The sequence below is a fragment of the Accipiter gentilis genome, chromosome 2 (genome assembly GCF_929443795.1).
Source record: "Accipiter gentilis chromosome 2, bAccGen1.1, whole genome shotgun sequence".
Lineage (NCBI taxonomy): Eukaryota > Metazoa > Chordata > Aves > Accipitriformes > Accipitridae > Astur > Astur gentilis.
The window spans coordinates 10,789,160-10,812,113 of record NC_064881.1 but is presented as its reverse complement, the minus strand read 5'-3'; the positions used below and the strand labels follow the sequence as shown (position 1 = coordinate 10,812,113).

General features: G+C 38.3%; 1 protein-coding gene across 4 annotated transcripts in view; it reads left to right on the top strand.

The window, feature by feature from the left end:
* The window catches only part of ST18 (ST18 C2H2C-type zinc finger transcription factor), a 102,644-nt gene that overhangs the window by 52,827 nt on the left and 26,863 nt on the right, over positions 1-22,954 (top strand). For all 4 annotated transcript variants that reach the window (XM_049818686.1, XM_049818705.1, XM_049818696.1 and 1 more), the window contains 6 exons: positions 3,959-4,756; positions 7,533-7,667; positions 9,468-9,558; positions 11,042-11,146; positions 12,529-12,734; positions 15,925-16,136. In XM_049818686.1, coding sequence (XP_049674643.1) covers positions 3,959-4,756; positions 7,533-7,667; positions 9,468-9,558; positions 11,042-11,146; positions 12,529-12,734; positions 15,925-16,136 — 1,547 coding nt within the window. The remainder of the gene's footprint in view (positions 1-3,958; positions 4,757-7,532; positions 7,668-9,467; positions 9,559-11,041; positions 11,147-12,528; positions 12,735-15,924; positions 16,137-22,954) is intronic.

The window sequence follows — 22,954 nt, the reverse complement described above, 5'->3', positions numbered from 1 at the left end:
TATGAAGAGCAGATTTTCACTGGAATATACAGAGCTCTTAGGAAGAAAAAAAAAACGCTTAGCAAAACATTGTTGACTTTAACATTTAGCAAAGCAGTTTCATGTGTGTGACTGCTACGTGTATTCTGTTTAACACGATTATTAAACTCAGCACTTTTATACTTGTTATTCCAACTCTGCTAAGCCAAACGTCCAACAATTTATAGAAACTTTTACAATGTGTATGCTGGAAAATATGGAAGAGGATGGGGACACAGAAAGATATAGCTACAGTATGTGTTTATTGCTTTTTCTTTCTAACATGTTTATATATATTCAAGATGAACAAAAAAAATAAAACTAAATTCGCTGTCACATACTTGTTTAAGAAGTCCTGAACAAATAGTTAAACAGGCAAATTAGAAGATATCGGTGGAATACATTCTGGATTTGTTTTGAAGGGAGGAGTCATCAGTGGATAGTAAATGTCAATATAAAAGCAATGTGATCTGACACTGGGAAATTAGTAATCATAGATAATATGAAAGCAGAATGAACTTCTATTCCACTCAGTTGCTTGTTGCTACGGGAGTTTAAAGGTAATTTATTTTCCACTCAGTTTCTTCTTATCAAATATTTTGGAAGGGCAGGGTGCTAGATAATGTAATCTAGGCTCCCTTTCCCACAAAAGTTTGGACCAAGTGATCTTTCAAGGTCCCTTCCAACCTGGGCTGTTCTATGATTCTATGATGAACTGAGATTAGGAATTTACAACTTTAGCCACTCTAAATAGAATTTCCTCAAAAGCCAAACAAAACACCCCAATTTTATACATACAAATACTATAAAACACATAGAAGAAGAAGGAGGCTGTCTTTCAGATTAAGTAGTCAAATCCTGGTTTTACTGAAATTAGCGGAGGTCTTTGTGTCATTTCTATACCACAAAGATTTCAGCCAGTTGTCACTTGTAAGTCTTCTAGGAGGCGTCTCTTCCAGGGATCTGCATCCCATCAGTGTGAAAGCCTAGAAGGAAGCTCCCTCTTCAAACAGAACATTAATTACCAAGGTGATACCCAATGTCTCTGTCTTTTGGGTGACATTGCTAAGCTAAATTCATCATGAAAAAAGCTCCATGGTTCTCAGTGCCTGTCCAGCCTGCAAGGAGTATTTCTATCTTCTAACACCAGAAGGGAAGCTGTTTGAGTAAGAGTTCCTGTATGCTTTTTTTGTTTGGGGTTTGGGGGTTTTTTTTGAGATATATAGGGTTTATCTGATTTTTCTTGTATTGATTCAGCCTGGTTGCTGGTCATCCAGAGCTGCCCTCAGTAATGTGTTGCTTCTTTCCCTTGTGTCTGTCCTCTGCACAGCTTGAAGAACTCACTGAAGGGAAAGTACTATGATGGGTGTAAAGGTAGAACTTGTGCCATATACAGATAAATCTAAGTCATTTAACTGGTTCCCGTTTTTTAAAAAGGGCAAGTGTTGGGCCAGGTCCATTGATATAAATGTAGGGGAACCCTATTTGCACTCAGCCCCTCACTCAAAAGAAAAAAACCACTTGATTTCCAAAAGATTTAGTTGATATCAGTGAGATTTCTCCCAACTTGCTTGTGTCAGTGATAATACAACCTATTCCCTTTGCATTAATTCTGCCAGCTACAAAACAAATTTCAGCTAAAGCATACAGCTGGTCTGGGTATGTATGTTTATTTGTAATTAGTTAATGTAGTATTGCTTATTTTATTATGAACTCATGATTTTTGTCTGTTGATCAGTTAATGCTTCAGTTCATGGATTGATGCAACTGTAAACTAAGCTGAGTTTTGATTATTTTTAAAGTAAATTTACAGCCTGTAGAAGTGAAAAGCAAAGCTGGGACAGCTGAACCATTAAGACTGGTTCAACAACAAATTTTTAAACATTGCATTTAAAAATTGCTGATTATTTAAGGATCTGTTATAATGCATTTATATTATTTTTCTTCTTTCCCCCAGAAAAATAACTGAAAAAAACTGTTACTATTATCAAGTTTTGTTTTCCTTTGAAGGGTGGGAGATTTCTTTTAAAGCTAGAATGTCTTACATTTTGAAACGACCCACTGATGGGATTCTGTTATTTTGCAAATGGCAGAAGAACAAATAATAAATACCCATTTGACTCAAGTTGGTTATAGAGCCAAATCATCATTCTTACTTGCTGAGACGTGAAAAGACAGCAGACTTCTTTATTCAGAATGCTGCAACGTGTGTGGTGCTAGACCAGCTGCTAAAAAGTTAGACTAAGGTTTACAGACATTTTTTTTTAAACACAACTTTATGCACACAGTGCACAAGGCCACCTCTCCCTGCATGAGTCCAATTTTCTGAAGAAGAATAAGAATTAATCAATATTTTCTTTTAACATATAACAAACAGTTGAACCAAACAATTATGTAAACTGGAAATGACCCAAAATGCTAACAGTTTGGCAGCAGTAAAGTGAAATGCATTGTGGTGCACATGTGCATTTTTGTCCCCCTTTTCCCCTCCACAATAATCTGCACTTAATAGGAATATTTTAAACTATGTAGCTAAGCAACAGAGGTAATTGTTGCTTTCTAGAGCTTTTGTTAGGCACTCTAACACAGCCCAAATATGCATAATTAGGTATAATGTCTATAAATCATTATTGTACACATGTGGGTAGTTAAGTGGATTGAGAGAATAGTTCAATGAATTGGACATATTCAGTGAAAATGCTTTTTATTTGTTTTCTGTAGTTCATAATACTTTAAAATTATCATAACCCTTTACACTTTCTCTTAATAGCTCGCTGTGTTATTGAGAGAAACTTCATTTGCATTTTAGACTATCCTTAATTTATTATTTAAACCTGGAGTTCTTCTGATTCAGGAGAGGAGAGACACATCTTATGAAATAGTCTGTGCTTGTTTATTCATCCTCCTTTCTAGGAAGTAAAATGTTAAATTTTTCAGTTTATGTTGAATAGATCCCAACAAAAGAATGTACCCTATAATCAGCATTATTGAAGGGGCTAGTGTTGTGACTAAATTCTTCCCTTCATCCAAAAATGCTTTTAGTTACTATGGCAATATTTACTTGATCCTGGCAAGCCAGTGTTGATTTTAGAGAGATAATTACCAGAAAGGAAGATGATGGAGATGTATTTTTGAGTGTCCTTGTCAGAGGAAATGTTTATAAAAAATTAAATGAGATACAAAAGGCATATTGTCTTCCACACCGACAACGTCTCCTACATGCAGCCTCTATTACCTGCTGGCTGCTGCTTTTCTTCTGAAGAAAGATGTTTATAAAGACAGGATGCACTTCAGTGGTGTCTTTAACAAGTCCTTTATGAGTCTGTATATAACAACCATTTCTGTTTGCCTGTGCATGACCTGATCTATCACTTAATGTGGCAATTGCAACGGTGACCAGGAGCTCGCCCTTTGTGAAGTATTGAGGTTTTTTCCGTCAAGGTCTTTCATGGGATCTGGAGTGACTGGGAAAGTAATTAGGGTCTGTTTTGAGAAATAGTTGGGAATCTTAGATAAAAGAAAAGTGAAAATAGATCAGAGGAATTTTAAATATGTGTGTGCGCTTGTATATATATATGCATGTATTATATAGATTGTGTGTATATATAGTTTCTATCTATATATGGCACATTATATTTATATGAATGTATATGAGTGAAATGTGTTCTAAGATATACGTCTTCACCATCAGTGAAAAATGGCAACATATTTATTTCTTATATAGCTTTGGAGCTATAATATAAAGTAGATATAATCTTAGAAGAGCTTTTCCTGATGCTACAAGCAGTCATTTCAAACAGCCTTGGTGTGATTTCAATCATTTCAGAGTACCTTTGAGTGAAGAAATGGTGATTGGTAAGTAAATGTCTTCATATCACTTCTACAAGATACAAAAACCAGTTATTCTTACATATTTTTCTCTTGCTTTTTTCTCATGCAGAGGAAAGAACTCCAAAATCATCAGAGGAACCCTCTCATTCAGGTGGGCAAGAAAGTTCCAGTCAAGGAAAAGATGACTACTCCAGCTATCAAGATGCCATGGCCAAATCTTTGATGAACATGGGAAAATTAGCAAAAGATGCACCCAGTCAAACAGTGGCAGAAAACCTAAATGATAGTGGCATTCAATCCTTAAAAACAGAAAGTGATGACACTGATGAATGTTACATGATTAACTCAGCTGAAGGAAAGGAAAAGACTGTTATTTCTGACCCAAAGTACTGTTCATCTGAGGAAAATGAAAGCAATTCTGAAATTATGGACAACGAGTGGGACAGCTCCTCAAATTTCTCAGAAGAAACTAGTGTAAAGCCCCACGTAACTCAGAAGTATATTGTAGAGTGTAATCAACCTAGCATCCTGGAAGTCCCAGAAATTAAGAAGGAAGAGGTAGAATTTGGCCCCTGTGAAACACTTTGTGACTCAGAAACAGAGCTAAGAGCACCCCAGGAGTCTCACCCCGATCCTTTCGGGAAGAGAATTCAGAATCCCTTCCCTGAAAGTGAAGAAGATGACAATGAGTGCCTGTCAGAAACCACAGAAGTGTCGGTTGAGCTGGACAAAACAAAAGGGAACTTGAGTTTGCTAGAACAAGCAATCGCTCTGCAGGCGGAGCAAGGGCATGTGTTTCACAGCACCTACAAGGAACTGGATAGGTTTCTTCTGGAGCATCTAGCAGGGGAAAGGAGACAAACCAAAGTTATTGACATTGGTGGGAGACAGATATTTAGCAACAAACGTAAGGAAGTATTTTTGGCTGTTCTTACTGGCTTAAGCATTTATCTTGTGACTGATAGAGGATTCTGAGCTGGGTTTTATAGCAACAGTAAAGAATCTGGAATTTAGCTGGTAATTTTGTTAATTATGTACCTTCACACCAGTGCCTTACATCTAACCAGGTTAAACGCTACGTAGTTGGCTTCCTGCCAAACCGCTATGTGAAATGATCAGTAATGGGTACTAAAAGGGCTGTGTAGCTGGCACTGGCACTCCTTCTCCTCCTTTTCCTCCTCCTCCGCCTCCTCCTCCATAGGGCGCTAATACATACCTCCTAAATTTCAGCAGCCAAAAGAGAAGGCATTAAAATGGTGCTTAAGGAAAGGTTAGGGTGAAAAATTGGCCTCTTCCAAACATACCACCTAATTCCTAAGCCATGTGTTTTCTGAGTTCAGTCTACTACACATATCAACATTACATTTTGCTACAGCCAGCACTTCTGAGCCAGGAAAGCACAAGCCGTGCTCTTCTGCCTCATTCACCATCAGCAGAATTACCAGTAAGTTCCAAAATCTTTATTGTTTCTGATGGTTTGTGGCATCCTACAAAGCTGTAGGAACATTGCTCCATTTTCAGTATTTAATCAGGCTTCCAGAAGTGGAGATTTAAAAGATTTGGGGTTGATTTGTAAACTGGGCTGTCTCATATGGAACTCCTCATTGAGGATAATTACAGAACATCAAGAGATGTCATTTTATAAGCACACTCCCTGCTGTAGTAAGTAACAATACATTCATCTACCCTTCGACTTTTCCTTTTGGGCTTCCAAATACAGTGAGGTCACCTCAGCATTGCTGCAATTCCTGCTTTTGATAAACGGTTTACTTTGGTATTTCTCATGATACTTCAGAGTAGTCCCTGTCGACATTGCAAATATTATAGTAGTGTGGTTATCTAAAGCATTTAGCTTATAAGATAACTGACAAGTTTTTCTCAGTTAAAACTATAAACTATAAAATATTTCCTGTAGCATTTGGGAAGAATATGCATGCATCTCATTTTTCTGTCTCAAGCAGTCTTTTCATTAGCATGTCTTAAGCTGCACATGCCTGGTATTAGTCTATCTCCTTGCTAAACTACATGAACCTTTATTTGCTCAGATGACTATGGTATATACAGGAATTTTACAGATACCTTGTCTTATCCTGAGACCAGCTGTGTTCGCCAGGTTCACATTGGTGTCAATGTGACTTTTTCACAGCAGACTTAGGAAGGAGCAGTGACGATAAGCATGGTAGAATCTGGCCCTTCCTGATTGGCCTCACATTATTATTAGCTGTAGTTTGCAGGCAAGTTCAGATATAACTGTCATGGAGGACCAAATTAGGCTTTGTTCAGGTTGCATGAACACCATTGTGATTTTAGTCAATGTAGTATCAGGCACATAATTTTTTCACCTTACATAATTAATTGTCTCTTACTTCTGAAAAATCCACCATCAAATCCATCAGCTCTTAATTTTCTGTCTTGGATGCTACATCAGAAAAGCAGGTCTTTAATTTATATTTTTCCATCTTTTTATTGATAAACCTTTGCAATTAGTAGGGCAAAACTTAAATTATGTTTCAGGGTCCCTCTTTATTTCCAGTCCACTATTGCAGCACCTCCCATTTGCAGTGATTCTCAAAAGCATGTGGTCTCCTGTTGATGCTCAGTCTATTTTCTTTCCTCTTCTTTTTTTTTTTTTTTTTACCTAAAACCTTGCCAGGAAGTTTAACCCCTAGCTGTCCCTGGTGATCCTGTCCCTAAGCACATCCTACCTCACAGTCCAACAAAATGAGCTTGAAGGAGGCTGCTCCCTGTGTTGGCTGCAGCTGTTTTCTCCCCCAGCACCGAATGCTGTTGGCAGCCAATCACAGATGGAGCTAAAACCATCCTCAGCAATTTATGCAGCCACTTCCTCCAGATTTCTCACAAGAGAATTTCTGGACCAGAATTCATTCCTTTCTCGCCCAGACTTTTGATCCTGCATTGGAAATCAAATAAAGGCTTTCTGACCAGTGCTTCTTGCACAATTCTAGGTGCTTGAAACAAAAATTGGGAATGCACTGCGGCCATTACAGAGTGGTAGCTGTGGGGCTGGGCTGAGACCTCGTCTTTGAAAGGGTATCGGCTGCTCCATGTTTTCACTGTCATTGTGGGCTGCTCCACAAAGCGGCATTGCCATGTGTACCAGAGGGAGCTGCTTGCCTTGCCTCTCAAATGTAAAGTGGCATGTATTCAGTTTCCTAACAAAGAACCTACAGCCTAGAGATCTGCGATATTTAAGGAATGGCTTCTGGTTGAAATGCTTTTTGTTTGTTTGTTTGTTTGTTTTACACCTCAGCTTTTATTTGGTTGTCCCAGCTTCCTGGAGTCTGACATTAACAGAGTAAAAGATTGTTTCTGCTTTTTTATTTATTCCTTTATAGATCTTGCTGTTGGCTGATGCTGCCAGTTTCCTGGCTTATTGGATTGTGGCTTCTGTCCTGTGTGAGGCTCTGATTGGAATAAATGACACTGCAATCCTAAAGCTATATAGTTTAGCACATAAATGGCATATTGGGAGGGGGGAGCCATAGTTTAAAGGGCATCGTGAAAACCTAAAGTAATGCTTAAATCGCATATGTCTCTGTTAAAACTTTGTGTAGAAATTACATCTGAAATACAAAATAGAGAGCATTACGCTCCTAGGATTGCTCAGCTGGGTGCAGACGGGGGCTAAACCCAAACAAAATCCTTATCTGATTTCTCTGCAGATTCACCCAGGCCTGAAAAGAGAGAAACCAAATGTCCCATCCCGGGATGTGATGGCACAGGGCATGTGACTGGGCTGTACCCTCACCACCGCAGCCTCTCAGGCTGCCCGCATAAAGTTAGAGTGCCACTAGAAAGTGAGTATCATCACCCTGCAGTCCAGAATAACAACTGGATCTGGCCTGGCATTGTGGGTAGTGTGTGCTCATGCTGGAAAAGAAAGCCACTTTTTCTGGGTGAGATTGCAGAAGGAGGCCGAGCGAGGAGCCATCGCACATTCTTTGCCCTCCAGCTCTTGGTCGCAGGCCTACTGCCCACCCTCGTGAAGCTCGAGCACTCCTTAGCAGTAGCGTTACAAACAGCAGTAGGCTCCTCAGGTAGCCTGGGAAGAATAGGATCAGAGCCAAACTATCCCCACCCTGCCAGCAGACCTCCACACTGTAGTCTCATGAATCTTCAAGATCTTGCTTGCCCATGCCTTTGCTAAGTCACGCAGCACAGACATCACCTGCTTGTTTCAGAGCTGCAACCTGATTTGCCGTAATCGCACACCGAGGCTGCTGCCTCCCATTGCCAATAACTGAGAGGCCTGGGCATGCTTATTCAGAGATGTTTCCAGCATCCCCCTTACCACTGAGCTCAAAAAGGTTACTTCCGTCAGTACCTCCCAGCGCTGGTCCACAGCACGTCCTTCTCATATGACTGTGTCATGCTAACCCTTTTATGCCCAGTCTAGCCTGAATTCCCTGCTTATTTCTGACTGTGCTGATCTGATTACATTGGTTTGTGTGTGTGTGTGTAATCCTGCAATGTGATGCAATGAAATGCTGCATAATAAGCCAAAATCTAATGTGAAACTATTCGTTTAAACAACCTAGTTATTCAGATTGGTTTTTTGTCGTGGCATGCATAACAACAAATTAAAAGGATACGTGCACTTTACCAACATCCTGTTCCTAACTGTAGCTCTCCCTTTTTTTTTTCCAGTTTGGTACTAAACTGTATTTATGGAAACATCTGCTGAGTTAAGCAGGCTGCTGCTTTTGGAAGGCCTTAGCAACATTAACTTTCTAAAAAGTTAATATTAACAAGTCCTTCTTAATTATCACACTTCCAATCAGATCTGTTCTGTCCTGCTGGAGGTGGCGGGGGGGGGAGAATATTTGGCTCCTGACAGAAGAAATCAGTTGACTGAACCATCAGCTTATTTGAAGCACTGTGCACCCAAAGGGGTAATGTAGTACTGAAGTCATGAGGACAGATGTACAAAGACATATTCTGTTTAACACATACATCTCAGACTTAGTAAAGATGATCCACATCTAAGGGCATATGTAATGTACACACACGAGGTAGTAACCGCTGCTGAGAATGTAAGCTGCTGCTTGGGAGCATGACCAATTGGCCTAAAGTAGTTTCAGCACAGCTCAGGGTATCAGGGTTCAAAGGGGACATACTCAGATCAGACCACCTTACTCAGGTGCAAGGCATAAAAAGCCTTCCTGTACCCGAGAGCTTTCCCTCCCTGAGACAGCGAGGGACTGCAGCTATACGTAGCATGACTGTGTGGCTTGTGGCTCCTCTATCACCCCCCTTTTCTAGTCGACTGTGTTAGTGGTGTATGAATCAGAGGGCAAAGGGCTCCATGATGTAACATCCTTGCTGACTTCCACCTGTGTTCTTTTAAAGTCCCTAGAAACAATTATGTTCATGTGAGAAGCAACACTACAGCAATATAGGGATAAACTGGTATATGCTGGAGGCACCAGCCACGCTGTGTTGTAGGTCCTTTGCTTCTCCTTTTCTTTTGTCATCAAAATGTGACAGAATTGAGAATCTGAGTCCAAAGAAGAAATGTTCATATTTTTTAATATGCGTATTTTTAATTGATGCATGTTATCACCTTTTTTTTTTTTTTTTTCCTTATTCCTGTTTAGTACTTGCCATGCATGAAAATGTTTTAAAGTGCCCCACCCCAGGATGCACTGGAAGAGGACATGTCAACAGCAATCGCAACACACACAGAAGGTAGGTCAGAAAAGTTCCTGTCCACTTGAAATCTAACATGTACTCTGGACTAAATTGATGGGCACGTCTTGGAATTAGATGTTATGCGCTACACTGCAGAATGCTTATGAACTGCAAGGGTAGCCTAAATTGTTTATAACCGAATAATTGTGTTTAATTTCATTACATAAAAAATGGCTGCAACGCTGAGGATCACAAATTCCACTAGTATTTTTCACAGATGAGATTTCAAACTACAGTTTCGTCATAGTCTTCACAGTGAAACATCATCATGTAAAAGGGGTAGGAATGAACAAATTTTTATTGCTACGACTGGAAAACCCAGCGGAAACCAAAGCCTCTTCATTTTGCACCACATACATGGTAGTCCTTGGCAGGAACTTCCCATCAAAGCATACTCCCTTTTAGCAAACCAGAAAATTTTAAGTGGAATATTTTAGAGTCCATGTAATACCTCAGGAATGTCATCTTCCCACTTGGAATACTCCTGTCTGTTTAACTTGCTGCCTGCAGGGAGAAAGTAAAATTGAGAAAAGCTTTCCAGGCAGGCAGCTGGGGAATCACAGCTGGGCTGCAGGTGAGACAGAGAGCTGATGCGCTCCCTCTCCAGCAAGCCACTGCTGTCGGCATGGTTCTTGTCAGTACCGCTTTCTGCTGGAAGCCAGCAAGCCAAAGTATTCCATTACAGTACTTCTGGAAAAATATAATGTCTTGCAGTCAAACTTGGGGCATAAAAATTTCAAACCCAACTTTCTTTGTTGAACTGAACTTTTGTGGGATATTCTTTTTTTGCTGCTAATTGTTGATTGATTATTGTATGAGTGTAGCAAAATCAAGGATTATCATAAATTTTACTATCTTTAATACAAAAAGTTAGTCTTTACTGGAGAGATTACAAGCTCCTCTACAAGAATATATAAGGAACCAGTAAATATTTTTCCATTGCGTTTCCTGTTTTAAATCCCCAGTCATCTTTGCAGCACATCAGCTGTATCATAAGCAATCCATGAATAGGACAAGAAAATATGTTCTAATCTAATAAAGCAAAACAAGAAAGCACAACTTGAAATGACAAAATGTGTTCTTTGCTAACAGTTGCTTACATACTGCTGCGTTTTTTCCCAAAATTCACTTTCCTTTTAATCAGCAGGAGGCTTATATGCATGGTTTAGCTGATAAAGTAAATGTCATTTGTCAAAAAATTTACTAGTGACCTGCCAACCACAAAACATCAAAGCTGAACTCCTACATGATTCAGTTTCCAGATATATCACCTCAAATACACAGGTTTCACAGTTTTGCATTAAGGATTGAAAAACAGATGAATCTGGGCTGTAGTAGCAGCAGCAGCTCCCACAGATGCACAGGGCACCAGAGACGTTTGAAGTCATTGGGTCCCGCAGCACACATTTCCTTTGCTTAAGATTTCATTTTAACATTTTTTTCTCTTCTTGTTTCTTTTCTTCACCTTGCTTTTAAACAGTCTTTCTGGTTGCCCAATTGCTGCGGCTGAGAAGTTGGCCATGTCCCAGGAAAAGAACCAGCTCGAGTCTCCGAAAGCTGGGCAGTGCCATGATCAGACTCACAGGTAGGAGCCCTCACAAACTAGTTTCTGCAAAGTATTTCTACACAAACTGTGTTGATCAGTCCTCAGGTCTTTTCCCCATTTCAGATTTCAGCTACAGGGGTAACTCAGTTTTCCAAGATGAACCTCCGCAGAGCTAACTTGACTGTATCTCAAAATTAAGCTGCGGCTCTGGTGCATGTGGCTGACATTAAAGACAACAGATGTATCTTTTGAAAAACAGTCGAATATATTCCACTAAATCTTACTTCAGCACAAACAGCCTAATCAATGGTCCTCATATGTCTTTCTCCTGTAAACCAAATCTCTCTTGCTGAAATGTTTAAAACAATTTTCAAGAACTGTTCCTTTGTTACAATATTATGGCTGCTGAAACTTGATTAGCAATCTCTTTGACCTTATTGCACTTTTAGCAGCTCATTCCTTATATATTTTGTGATTCTTTTCAGAGGAATCTTACAGTGATCCAGTAAGTAACATGTTACCTGAAAGGGTTGAGAAGTCTGCTCATTCTGTTTCCCCACCATTGAATAATTCATATTTTGAGTTTCTTTATTTTAAGTTTATTGGTTTAATTAGTTTGATTTATTTTTTATACAATGGCATCAAAAAGGGGAAACATTTTTTATTGCAATTGTATTTTGTTTGAGAGTTAGATGGACCCCACAGACATGCATAATTTGCACATCATTGGCACCACAACCATTACAACCTATTATATTCAGGTCTATTTGGGGACACTTTAATTTGTGGATTATTGACATGATCAGCTCTAATGGTTCCTTCAGAGCCATTACAGAATATTATGTCCATGTGTCTGCCAATGGCACGTGCCTTAACTCTACATATGAAAAGTCCTTAGGAAATTACTAAAGACAAGTAGTTACTGAACAGTAACTAAATGGAATAACACACCATAAATCATTCGTTCCTCCCAAATAACAGAAGCAATTATTTTGTATCATCTTATATTATATTTATACCATATCCATTCACAGTAAAGTAAGAACAATAGTGATCCATAAAACTACAAGTCCTTTGACTAGCAAAAATCCAAACAATTTTTAGAAATAAAGGAAGCACCATGCTAGAGTGGTAATCTAGAAGTCAGTACCTTTCTGGTAAATAGCCCACACCGTTACTAGAGAATACTACATTTTTTTTATGCCCTCAGCTTTGAACTTGTATGAAGTCAAAGTACTCTGACTACTAGGTCAGCCACCATATTTATGTTATTTATTTCTTGTATACACCTACCAGTAAGTTTTACGTGTGATAACAGCACGCACTCTGATACTGACATGCAACTGTATCCTATTTTTCAAGGAAAGGTTATTTAAAGATATTCTTGTCTTTCTCATTCATTCTTTTCCTCCTCTCTGCAGGACAAATTTGGGGAAGCAGCCTGAGGTATCTCAGTACAATTACAGAACTTCACAGCCAGTCACCTCCTCCAGAACCACCCTGGCAAAAGAACAGGAGAAGTTTGGGAAAGTACCATTTGATTATGCCAGCTTTGATGCACAAGTCTTTGGCAAACGCACAACAGCACCTGTGGCACAAGGACGAAAAACACCCCAGTTCCTTGAATGTAAGCTTGAAATTCCATTATCTCTTGGAAAATGGGCAAAATGTCAATGACCTTTTTTTCCCCCCTTTTTGCTTGTTCTGCTTTCAAACTTTGAGAATTCAAAACAATCTCTGTAGGAAACATCTTTAACCACTTGTGGCCAGAATGCTAAATATCATCACTAGTTTTTTAAATACAGAATCCTAAAACGCTAAATATCATCACTATAAGGTTTACTTTTTTGATGTTGTTTTCCAAGCAATTATCAGGTGGAGAGAAGAGTAAAAAGGAATGTTTTATATCTTATCTGTTACCTTCTTCCTTGGCTAAATTGTGATATCTTTATGTGACAGGATGCTGCCATGAGAAGTCCCATGGAATGTGTCTGCACAAGACATAAATGAATTGTAGTACAAAGAAATCCAAGTTAGGCTTTAAAGGCATTTCAGATACATTTTAGAATCATCCGTACAGGTATTATTTGTCCTAGATGACCATGTGCCTCAGCTGTATTACTTTCAGGCCTGGATTGAATTAGTTTTGATATCTCATATATCTGTACTACATCATACTTTTAGTGCAGACATATGAAATGCATCAAATTGTTGTCAAGATTATTCTGCTTACATCACTTACTGTTTTGCTGAGGTACTACTCTGTACAAATGAGGTACCACAGGGCAAACACTGATTATTTATTGCAGATGCTCTTCACAATTTGCATGGGAAACTTCAGCAAGATTCTGTCACTGTATTGACCATTAAAAAATACTCTTTAGTTCAAAGAAACAAATTAGTCTGTTGCCATGAGGTAAATAGAAAAAAAGGGTTTCGCTGCACCATATTAGGTTCAGAAGAAAGTAGATCCAAAACAATGTGACACACAGCTCTTTAGTTGGTGTTTCTTTTGTTCATGACAAAAAAATTAATAAAGGAAAACAAAAAAGGAAAACAAATTGCATCCCTTCTATCCCAACAAAGGTGAACATTCATAGTAAGGTGAACAGAAAAGCAGAAAAATTTACATATGTATATATACATATATAATTATTATAATATAATATACTTCAAATACTATACAATATTATATATGGTTCATATCTTTATAAAATTTATATATTTATATATGTATTTGTGTATGTGTCTGAGTACACACATACACACATATATAATTTTGTAGATATCTATGTGTTTGTGTATATATAAAAATACCTTATTTAAAATTGCAAATGAAAAGTAGATATTTATCTGGCCGGGAAAATAGGCTTGTTCAAATGAAAGCAAATATGTGCATTGCCAGCTTCTTGGGTGGCAGATTTTCCAATTTTGTTTGTAAAATTGAATATTCCCTATTAGCTGTCTCTTTGCACAGATGTATGTCTATTTCACAGGTTCATTTCAAGGAAAAAATGATTGAAGTGTTTTTATACAAATGCAAATGCATACATATGCAATTTATGTATAAAGTATATCAGGGCTGAAGTTTACAGCCTGTTGTTCTTGCAAAGATTGCAGTGTGCAGCTATTATTTTAATGGAAAGGTGAAAGTAAAAGAGCAGGTGAGTGCTTCAACCATGCAGATATACAAAAGTTGGCAATAAGAAGCTGATGATGTAGTGACTGGTTCAGCATCCTATGTAAATATAGCTAGCCAAAAGCCCATCATTAGCACTGTGTGGATTCTGCACATATAAACTTGATTTGTTAACAAAACATGCACCTTTCATAGCCTGCCTTTTTTTTTTTTTTTTTTTCTTTTTTTTCTTTTAGGGTGGGTAATGGAAAATGCACTTTTTTGCTCTCTAAATAGAATTTGAAGTTAGTTGTAGTAACTGCTAAAAATGTAGACCCTTGTGCTTGTGCTACAGTTTTACAGCAGGGTAGATAAATCCTTTTTCATTTGCACTGGAGAAAGGGAGAACTGAATCAGGAGGCTTTTATGTGTTGCTCTACTGGGATGCACCCAGTACATAGACAAACCAAATATGGCATTCAGCTACAGTCAGTGCATGCAAACAAGCATTTCTCTTAGAGCATCCCAAGTTTGAGGAAAGATGAGTTCTTCAATGTCTTGTGTAGGTCTTAGCATTAAAATGCGCTCAGCCAAAGCTCTACATCCAAAGAGATCCAGAGCCTTGGGGCTCAGATCTTTATGGAGCGAGCAGATGGCCATATGCAGAAATGTTCTTGGTGTATCTGGGTGTAGGCTGAGAAATTGGATTTTGCTTAGTTTATCTTGGTAGGACACTGTGAGAGCTACAGATAAAAGAAGTGATTATTGCTTCCTAAGAGCTGAAATCACAGTGCTGTGTTTTTCCTGCAACAGCTAATGACATCTCAAGCTCCCAAAGCCAGAACAGAGAGCAGAGTTCTTTCTATATGTCTAAGAGTAAGTGCTGCTGATGGAGCAGAAAACAAAGAACCACACACACCACTTTTGTCTGTGCAAGTGCTTTTCTGTTCACCTGTTAGTTTTTCATTCTCAACTGACCTCTTTGTGCCTAATAAATCTATATATTATTCCAATGATAGCCAACATAAGACAGTGAGCCAAGATCAGTTTTATTCTGAAATGTTCATTGTAATTTTTTTATTTAATTGATCAAAGGGTAGACTTAAATTTATAAAAATGTCCACAAAATCAGGACTGAGTATTCCTAACAGGTAATGTTCTTATCTGATTACTCTGGTTCATTCAAGAGTCTGGTCTTGTTCTCCTTACTCACGTAAGCAAAGCTACTTAAGTAACAGACTTACTCATTTAAGTAGGGCAAGCAGTGTTGTTTTAGCTAAGACTGGACAAGTCGCTGTTGGTTTTTTACACAATAGAGCACCAAGAAGAAGCCTTTATAAGGATACATTTATAATTGCATTTGCCCACCAGTGTTGTCAGGTCACAACAGACAACACAGTAACGCTTGTTCAGTCTTTCCTTGGACATCATTGCTTTTAATGCTAGAGTAAAGAATGAGTAAAATCTGAGTAAAATTCTCAGATACTTTGTTGAAAGGTGTGTATTTGTCAGGTAAAAATTAAATTATTTTGTTTCTGAAGCCATTTTTACAGCAAACCCTTATGGCAATAGGAAATGGATTGTTTTAAATGTATGCTTTGAATATTTTAATGTATGAAACTGTAGTCTGAGAAACAAAACTATTTAATGGGAAAAAAATCTCATACATGCAATTGCTAATCAAATCTCTCTTCAACAGCAAAGCATTTTTCAAATCCAGTGAAATTTTCTAATCGACTGCCTAGTGCTAGCGCCCACACACAGAGCCCTTGCCATGCCAACTCTTATAGCTACGGTCAATGTAGTGAAGACACCCACATAGCAGCAGCTGCTGCTATCCTGAACCTTTCCACCCGCTGCAGGGAAGCAGCAGAGATCCTCTCCAACAAACCACAGAGTCTGTCTGCCAAGGTAGGGTAGTCCAAGAACCTGGAGGGTGTGCTAGCTACTGAACTGTGCGAATAAACTGTCTTTCATGTTAGTGACTGCATTAAATCCCCAAAAAGGAGGCTTCTGTTTGCATGCTCTTTTGAAGAGAGGGAGAGGAAAAATCAGTAATGTAGTGACCAGTTCTGATAAAAATAAATAAATAGCAGGAATTATTCTGTTAACTCTTTTCATAATTGAGCCCTAAATACAAGGGGGGAGTCAGTTTTGTGGGAAGAAGAAAGAAGGTTCTTTGAAATCCAGCAACAATCTGTGGTGGATAATGAGCTAGGTCTGCTTAAAGAGGGAATTTTCCTCCCTCTGAAACCTGCCATGAGCGATCATTTTGGAAGCTGATTTTAAAAAAAATAAAAAAAAATTTAAAAAAAATCATGTGATTAATCAAGGTGATATTTTGCTAGCAATGGAACAGAACTACACCTATTGAGTCTGTTGTGTTTGGAGCTCATGACAGTTTTAAAGGTGCAGGGAGGGAAATAACAACTGACTTTGGTAAAATTCTCCTTTCTGCTGGCAAGAGAGGAGAATCAGGCCCACAGCGTTTCGAGATAGATAATTTGGGCAAGTCTGTCATAATGGAAAGCTGCCTAATATCGTAGATGTTTGTGTGGCTTTCATGTTTTGGTTTCTGCTCTGCATTTCCTCATGGATCTTTATGATTTACAAATGGTACTGTGTGAGCTATGAGCCTTATTTTCTGTGCCATTACATAGTAGTATACTGCTGATGAAAATAGACAAGATTTTCTTCTGATGAGCGTGGTTGTGGGAGCACTCTTGTTTATTATTTGTATTAAAGTCACACATGGTCCACTGCAATGCAACTTTTGAAACCTCTGTGTAGATGAAAGGGTGCCATTACAAGAACTTGAAAAGAAATCACTGGGAAATGAAAAGAGGTGTGTTTATCAAAACACAGAGTAGCGGGTGTGTTTCTGCTGTGGATCTCCGAGTCATGATGTGTGCTCCAAAAGACAGATGACCTATTTCTCTGCAAGTCAGTGTCACTCTACCTTGTCTATTTTAGCACCGGGCTCAGTCCGGCTAGAGGTGGCTTCCACAGCTGTTGGTCTACAATTTTATTGGGCCTTCATTCACCATCGCTAAGGGGTTAGCTATTATTCCTTGAGTGGAACCATTCATTTTACCACCAGTGCAACACCTTGTTAGGTATTCCAAGCCTTGTGCCCTTGCACAGTGGTATCCCCTACTTTGCTGCCTTTTACTTCTATTTGTGAAGTCTTGGATCTTGGAACTGATGTTGGGAGATGCCACAGAGTAGACTTTTTAGAGTGTGTCCACATGCATCTCCTGTAACTCCGACATTATGTCCCTAAAAGATTGCTCACAGAACCTTTCCCAGATGACAGATCCACCCCTGATATCTGCTGCAGAAAGCTCCTTCCATCGGTCTTCAATAGAGACTTCTTCCGGCAGGCAAATGGAAACTGATGCCAATGGCTGGATTAAATTGCTGCCACAGCCTTTGGCTGACCTCAGCAATAGACCTTCTTGCCAGAGGAGAGCAGTAAAGGGACCAGGCATAACCCAAAGATTTTCTCCTCCGTACCTGCTTCACAGTTGCCAAATCCTGGGGAACGTTTGAATGGAAGTGAACATAATAGTAACGATATGGAGAGACACTTGGGGCACATAGCTTACTCCTTTTTCACAGCCAGGAATCCAGCCTAAAAGAAAATCACCTGCATACCTTGCTATCTGCCTGCCTTCACTTTTGCCAGACTTTCTGGAGGGCATACTGCTACAAAACATCTGACAGAAGAATCAGAATTAGCTTCTGGCCAGAACACAGGCAAGTAAGCCCCAAACAGATTTGATGGCCAAAACCACGCAAAGCCCATTTTTATTTGGTTTTGCCTATTTATTACTTTTATCATACAGGATTCAAACAAAAAAAATCGTGGAAATAAATCGCCAGACTCTCTTCAATGAAGATGCTTTCCTATTTTAAAATATGAAGCAAAAATTAAGGTTATTTTTAAAGAGACTACTATCTATTTATCAATGTATCTGAATTGTTTTGTGGCTGGTATTGGCTGCAAAGGTTAATATTTAACTGGTAGAATACCTTATAAATTTTTAGATGATAAAAAACATCTCTTGAGACTTTATTAGTGTTTGGATTTAGATAATGTGGCATCAACAGGTGACTACAGAATTAATGATTTCCTTTTTCTATTCTTAATATCACACACATTCTCCAGGTCTGAAAATACCTGTGTGGGGTGGCTGTGTTCAGAGCCCCATAGTATCAGACCTCTCAGCCCTGCCCCTTGTCATGTTTCTTTGTTCCTTTGCTAAAGAAAACCCGATTAGCATCATTCATACTTTAGCAGATCAAATCTCCTGACTTGTAAAGGTGTTTGCTCTTATATGAGCATCAGGCAGCCTCCCAGCAATCCAAGCCACTGCCACATTTGCAAATTGGAGGCAGTGTGGTGGTAAAGCAAAGACATGTGGGACTGCAGAGGTTTTCCTGGAGTTGCAGGAAATCCTCTGCAAGTTACACAATTGTCAGCGCTGTAAAAATATTGCACTTCTAAGTTGTAAAAACAGAACTTGAACTTCAAACATTTCAAGCAAGTATCAATTTCTTGTAGTCACTCAAGGCGTGTATATGTCACCTTCCTTAAACAGGTGGGGAAAACACCAGGACATTTTTTAGCACAAGTGTATTCCCAAAGTATTATATTTTTTTTCTTTCTGTCTCTCAAATTTAATTTCTTGACCTCCAGAGTATTGTCAATTTTTTAGTAAGAGTTGGATGTTTTACCTTGAATATTCACCGCTTTTCTGAAAATATAGATAACACCTGAAAGCAAAAGTAAATGGTTTTTACAGCACAAATTTCATTATTTTAATGGATTTTCAAATAATATGTCACATTCTCTACATATCAGTTCAAAAGGGAGAATCTAAGCCAAAAAAAGAAAGACAAAGTTAGCGAGGGTAGAAAAATCAGATTACACATTAACAGTACCGTTGGTAAGCAAAACTTCCAAAGAGACCTAATGTACAAAGGGGTGATCTGCCAAATATCTCAAGGTTAAAAGTATCTATTTATAAATTAAGCAATTTAAAGAATAAATTTATTCTGAAATGATCAGTAAAGTAGATCCTAACCTTTCTCTATGAATTACCTATCAGCTGCATACAAATTATTAAGATCATCAGATACCTTGATGACACTGTTTTCAAAAAGAATTAATAACACATTCATGTTACATTGCCTGAGCCATTCAGCCTCCACCTGGGACTGTAGTGAACTGTTTCCCTGAATATAATCCTGATCGGCCAATTCTAATGAGGTCAGTACCCCAAACCAGTCTCCTGGTTGCCTTTGATTTGCAGTTTATGTAGCTTCATTCAACTCCCATCGAAGTCAACAGAAGGACTCCCCTAGAAGGCTTAGCCTGCAGTTTTTAGCACAGTGCAAGAGTCTACACCATCATAACATCCAGGGATCTTCCCTGTTTAAAGCCCTCACCTCATTCACGTCTCACAGAGGTAGCTCTAAGCAGTACAGTTTATCTGTATCCTCATCACTACTGCTTGCCAAACATTTTGTTGACTGTTTTGGTGTTTTTCCCACCTGTTTAGACAAAATGGCATATGCGCACTATGCCTTGAAATAAAACAAAAAATGGCACTTGCTAAAAACGTTTAAAGTTCAAATTCTGTTTTTGAACAAAATTATGTCATCTCTCCATTCTTGGATATTGATGATGGTGATAATTACATCAATTATTTCAACAATGTAGTTAGTACTCAGCACGTTTCTCAGGCAGTCCTTTACTCCAAGTACCTTAAAGCCTAAATACAGGATGAAAAATCAGCCAAGAATATCACTAGGTACCATCCTGTTATACTGCTGTGCATATTGGTCTTTGAGTACATTCTTGGCTGGTTTTTTTTAATTTGTGAATTGCTCTGGGCTGAAATTCTGACTTCATTTTTTGTCTCAGATGTTTCTGGGCAGTTACAAGTTTTCTTATTTTGACCCAAATTAGTATTTTAATTTGCTGCAGAAGAACTCAATTGCTTAAATTTAAGTCTGAAGACTTGAGGACCAGGCACATGCATTTTTATTGGCTGAGAATAGAAAAGATTATACTCTTTTGGATGGAGTTGCATTAAGAATAGTGTTCATACACATGGCAAGATACTAGTCTCAGAGTTACTCCCAATACAAGAACTGAGCTGCTTTTTTGAGTTTTCCAAACCAGACTGAACTGCTAGTGTGAACGCAAAATCATTGATAATGTTGTTTCTCTCGACTTAGTATTAAGTTGTACGGCTGATGCCAACGAAAGAATACATAAAACCCCTTATATGTAATGATACAATCTCCCTAAGATCACAGGTTTGAAATAAGATTCATGCAGACACAATAATTCACTCTTTCTGATCCAGCTATGAGATAAAGCTTAACTTGTAATCATTACTGGACACACACTGCAGAGTATTAAATGTTGTGAGTGATCAGATGGACCAAAAGCATATGAAAAAATGGAGGAGTAATTTATCACAAAAAACAACATCCATTGTTGTCCTAGCTGATGTATTTCAGTTCTAAGGACAAGATTTAATAATGTACTAGAAAATATTCTGTAATATTGATGTCATAAAATAAAGGAGGCTGAAAAAGCTTAACTTTAAAGAACAAAGCACTTGAAGAGAATAGAGACCATTTTTTTGTTTACATATTTATATTAGCCTTCATTTTAGATAGTTATTCATAGTAAAGTACTACTTGAACCTTATCTTTTCACTGAATAGATCCTGGAATAACAAAAATATGCTTCAGTCATTTTTTACTCATTTTTTTTGTTCTGGAATTCTTTTTCCAGCTGCTTGCAAAATCTGTGGGGGTGATTACACTGTCACTGATGCGGGATTAGATAAGGAGTAACCTGAATTTAATTACCATGTGTATCGTCTCACCCTCATTGATTTTTCTTCATTGCTTCAGTGGATTTTTTTCCTGGTTTACACCAGTGTAAATGTAAATGTAAATGTAAATAAGATCAAAATCAGGCTCCAATGGTTTACACAGCTGCAAACCAGTATAAGTTAGGAAATAACAAGATACATTTTAATCTTTACTTTGCTTACATTTTCAAGGAAGAATCAGAACAGTTGACATTGTTTTGGTAGCTATTTTAAATATGTCATGATAAATGGATAAATATAGGCCTGTTCACACATGCACTAGAGTTGACAGTAATAAGATCTTGCCTTCACTGAGGAGAACACAGCCTTTACAAGTCTGAGCTAAGCATAGTAAGTGCCATTTTCTGTCAGCATGTCATAGCACTGCTCTAGCATTTTTTTGCCATTTGCCATTTTTGTCTTTTTAGTTCCATTTTAAAATTAATGTAAAAATAAACATGGTAAAACAAGCAAAGGAGACATATTGAGAGGAGGGTGGGATGAGAGTAGGAATGAAAACTGGAGCAGTACCTCTGACTAGCCTCTCTTTTTGCTCTGCCATTTGGAGTTTGCTATGAAGGCAGCAAAGTGATAGCTCTTTTATACCATTCTGAATAAAAAGCCATGCTGTAAACGTGTGATCCATCCTGTGATGGGCAAAAGGGGATATTTTTTCCATGACTATATTTAATTGTTGTGTGCATCTGTGAGCTCACTTAAACCCCATCTGTACGCTACTTCACAAACACACAACCCAGCCTTCCCTGAGCAGAATTAGGTGCATGTTGGACAACCCAACTTCTACGTGAATGTCAGGAAAGTGCTGAGGAAGGTTTAAATGTCCATGTTAGTAAATGATCTGCTTATCAGCCAGAGCTCCTTGTTGTGGCTAATGGTATCTGTTTCTCAGAGACAATACATTTCCTGATATTTTTCTACGTACGGTTTCATCGAGGAGGGGAGCTTGATTGATTTTGGTCCTTTTTGTTGTTGCTGTTGCCTTCTGAGTAGTTGATATTTTGTCAGTGACAGAGAATCTGCACTATTTATGGGTTTTGCACTATAAAACTACTGCAGCCCAGTCACATGGCTTCCTTTCCTAAGCCATCTGTCACAGAGGTCTGGAATTTTATGTGAATGTTGGTTGTGCAGACTTAACCCAAGTTTTTTTATTATGAAAAATGTCAGCAACTACAATATTTAGCATTTTACTTTACATTGGTCATTAAACTTGATTACTGTAGCTCTGTTTCATTGCTATAGTTACATATCAACTATGAAGCCAAAAAACACTGGGGCGATCGTGGCAGAGCTATATTGTCAGATCCTGGAGTGTGCACTTGGCACTGATATAGTTAATATCTTGGATTTTTGTAACTAAGGTTTATTAATGCTGGTATAAAAATGTATTTGATATTATACAGATGGCATAAGATGTTGTGGTTACTAAGTTATTATCCAGGATAAGCTGCACTGTCAAATTCAGGGCTTAAAACTATCACAGGAGATTAAACTATTTACTAAAAAGGGGCAGAAAGATATAACCAAAGCGTCTTAGTATGAACATATTAGAAGTGTATTTACTTCCCATAAATATAATAAAACATCTCTCTCTTTAAGCTGTGTGATTGAAAATGAGAACTTTGCTGTGCAGGAGAAGCAAACATAAGAGGCGCCTGAGTTTCTGAACCGGGGGCAAGCAGATGGCTTGGTAGTGGTTTGGTCTAGGTGGGCATCTGTCTTAGGCCCATGAATACAAAATGGAGTCAGGCTGTCTGACTGAGGAGAGATTGCTGGGCCCTAAATTCTCATCTTCTACCAACTTTTTCC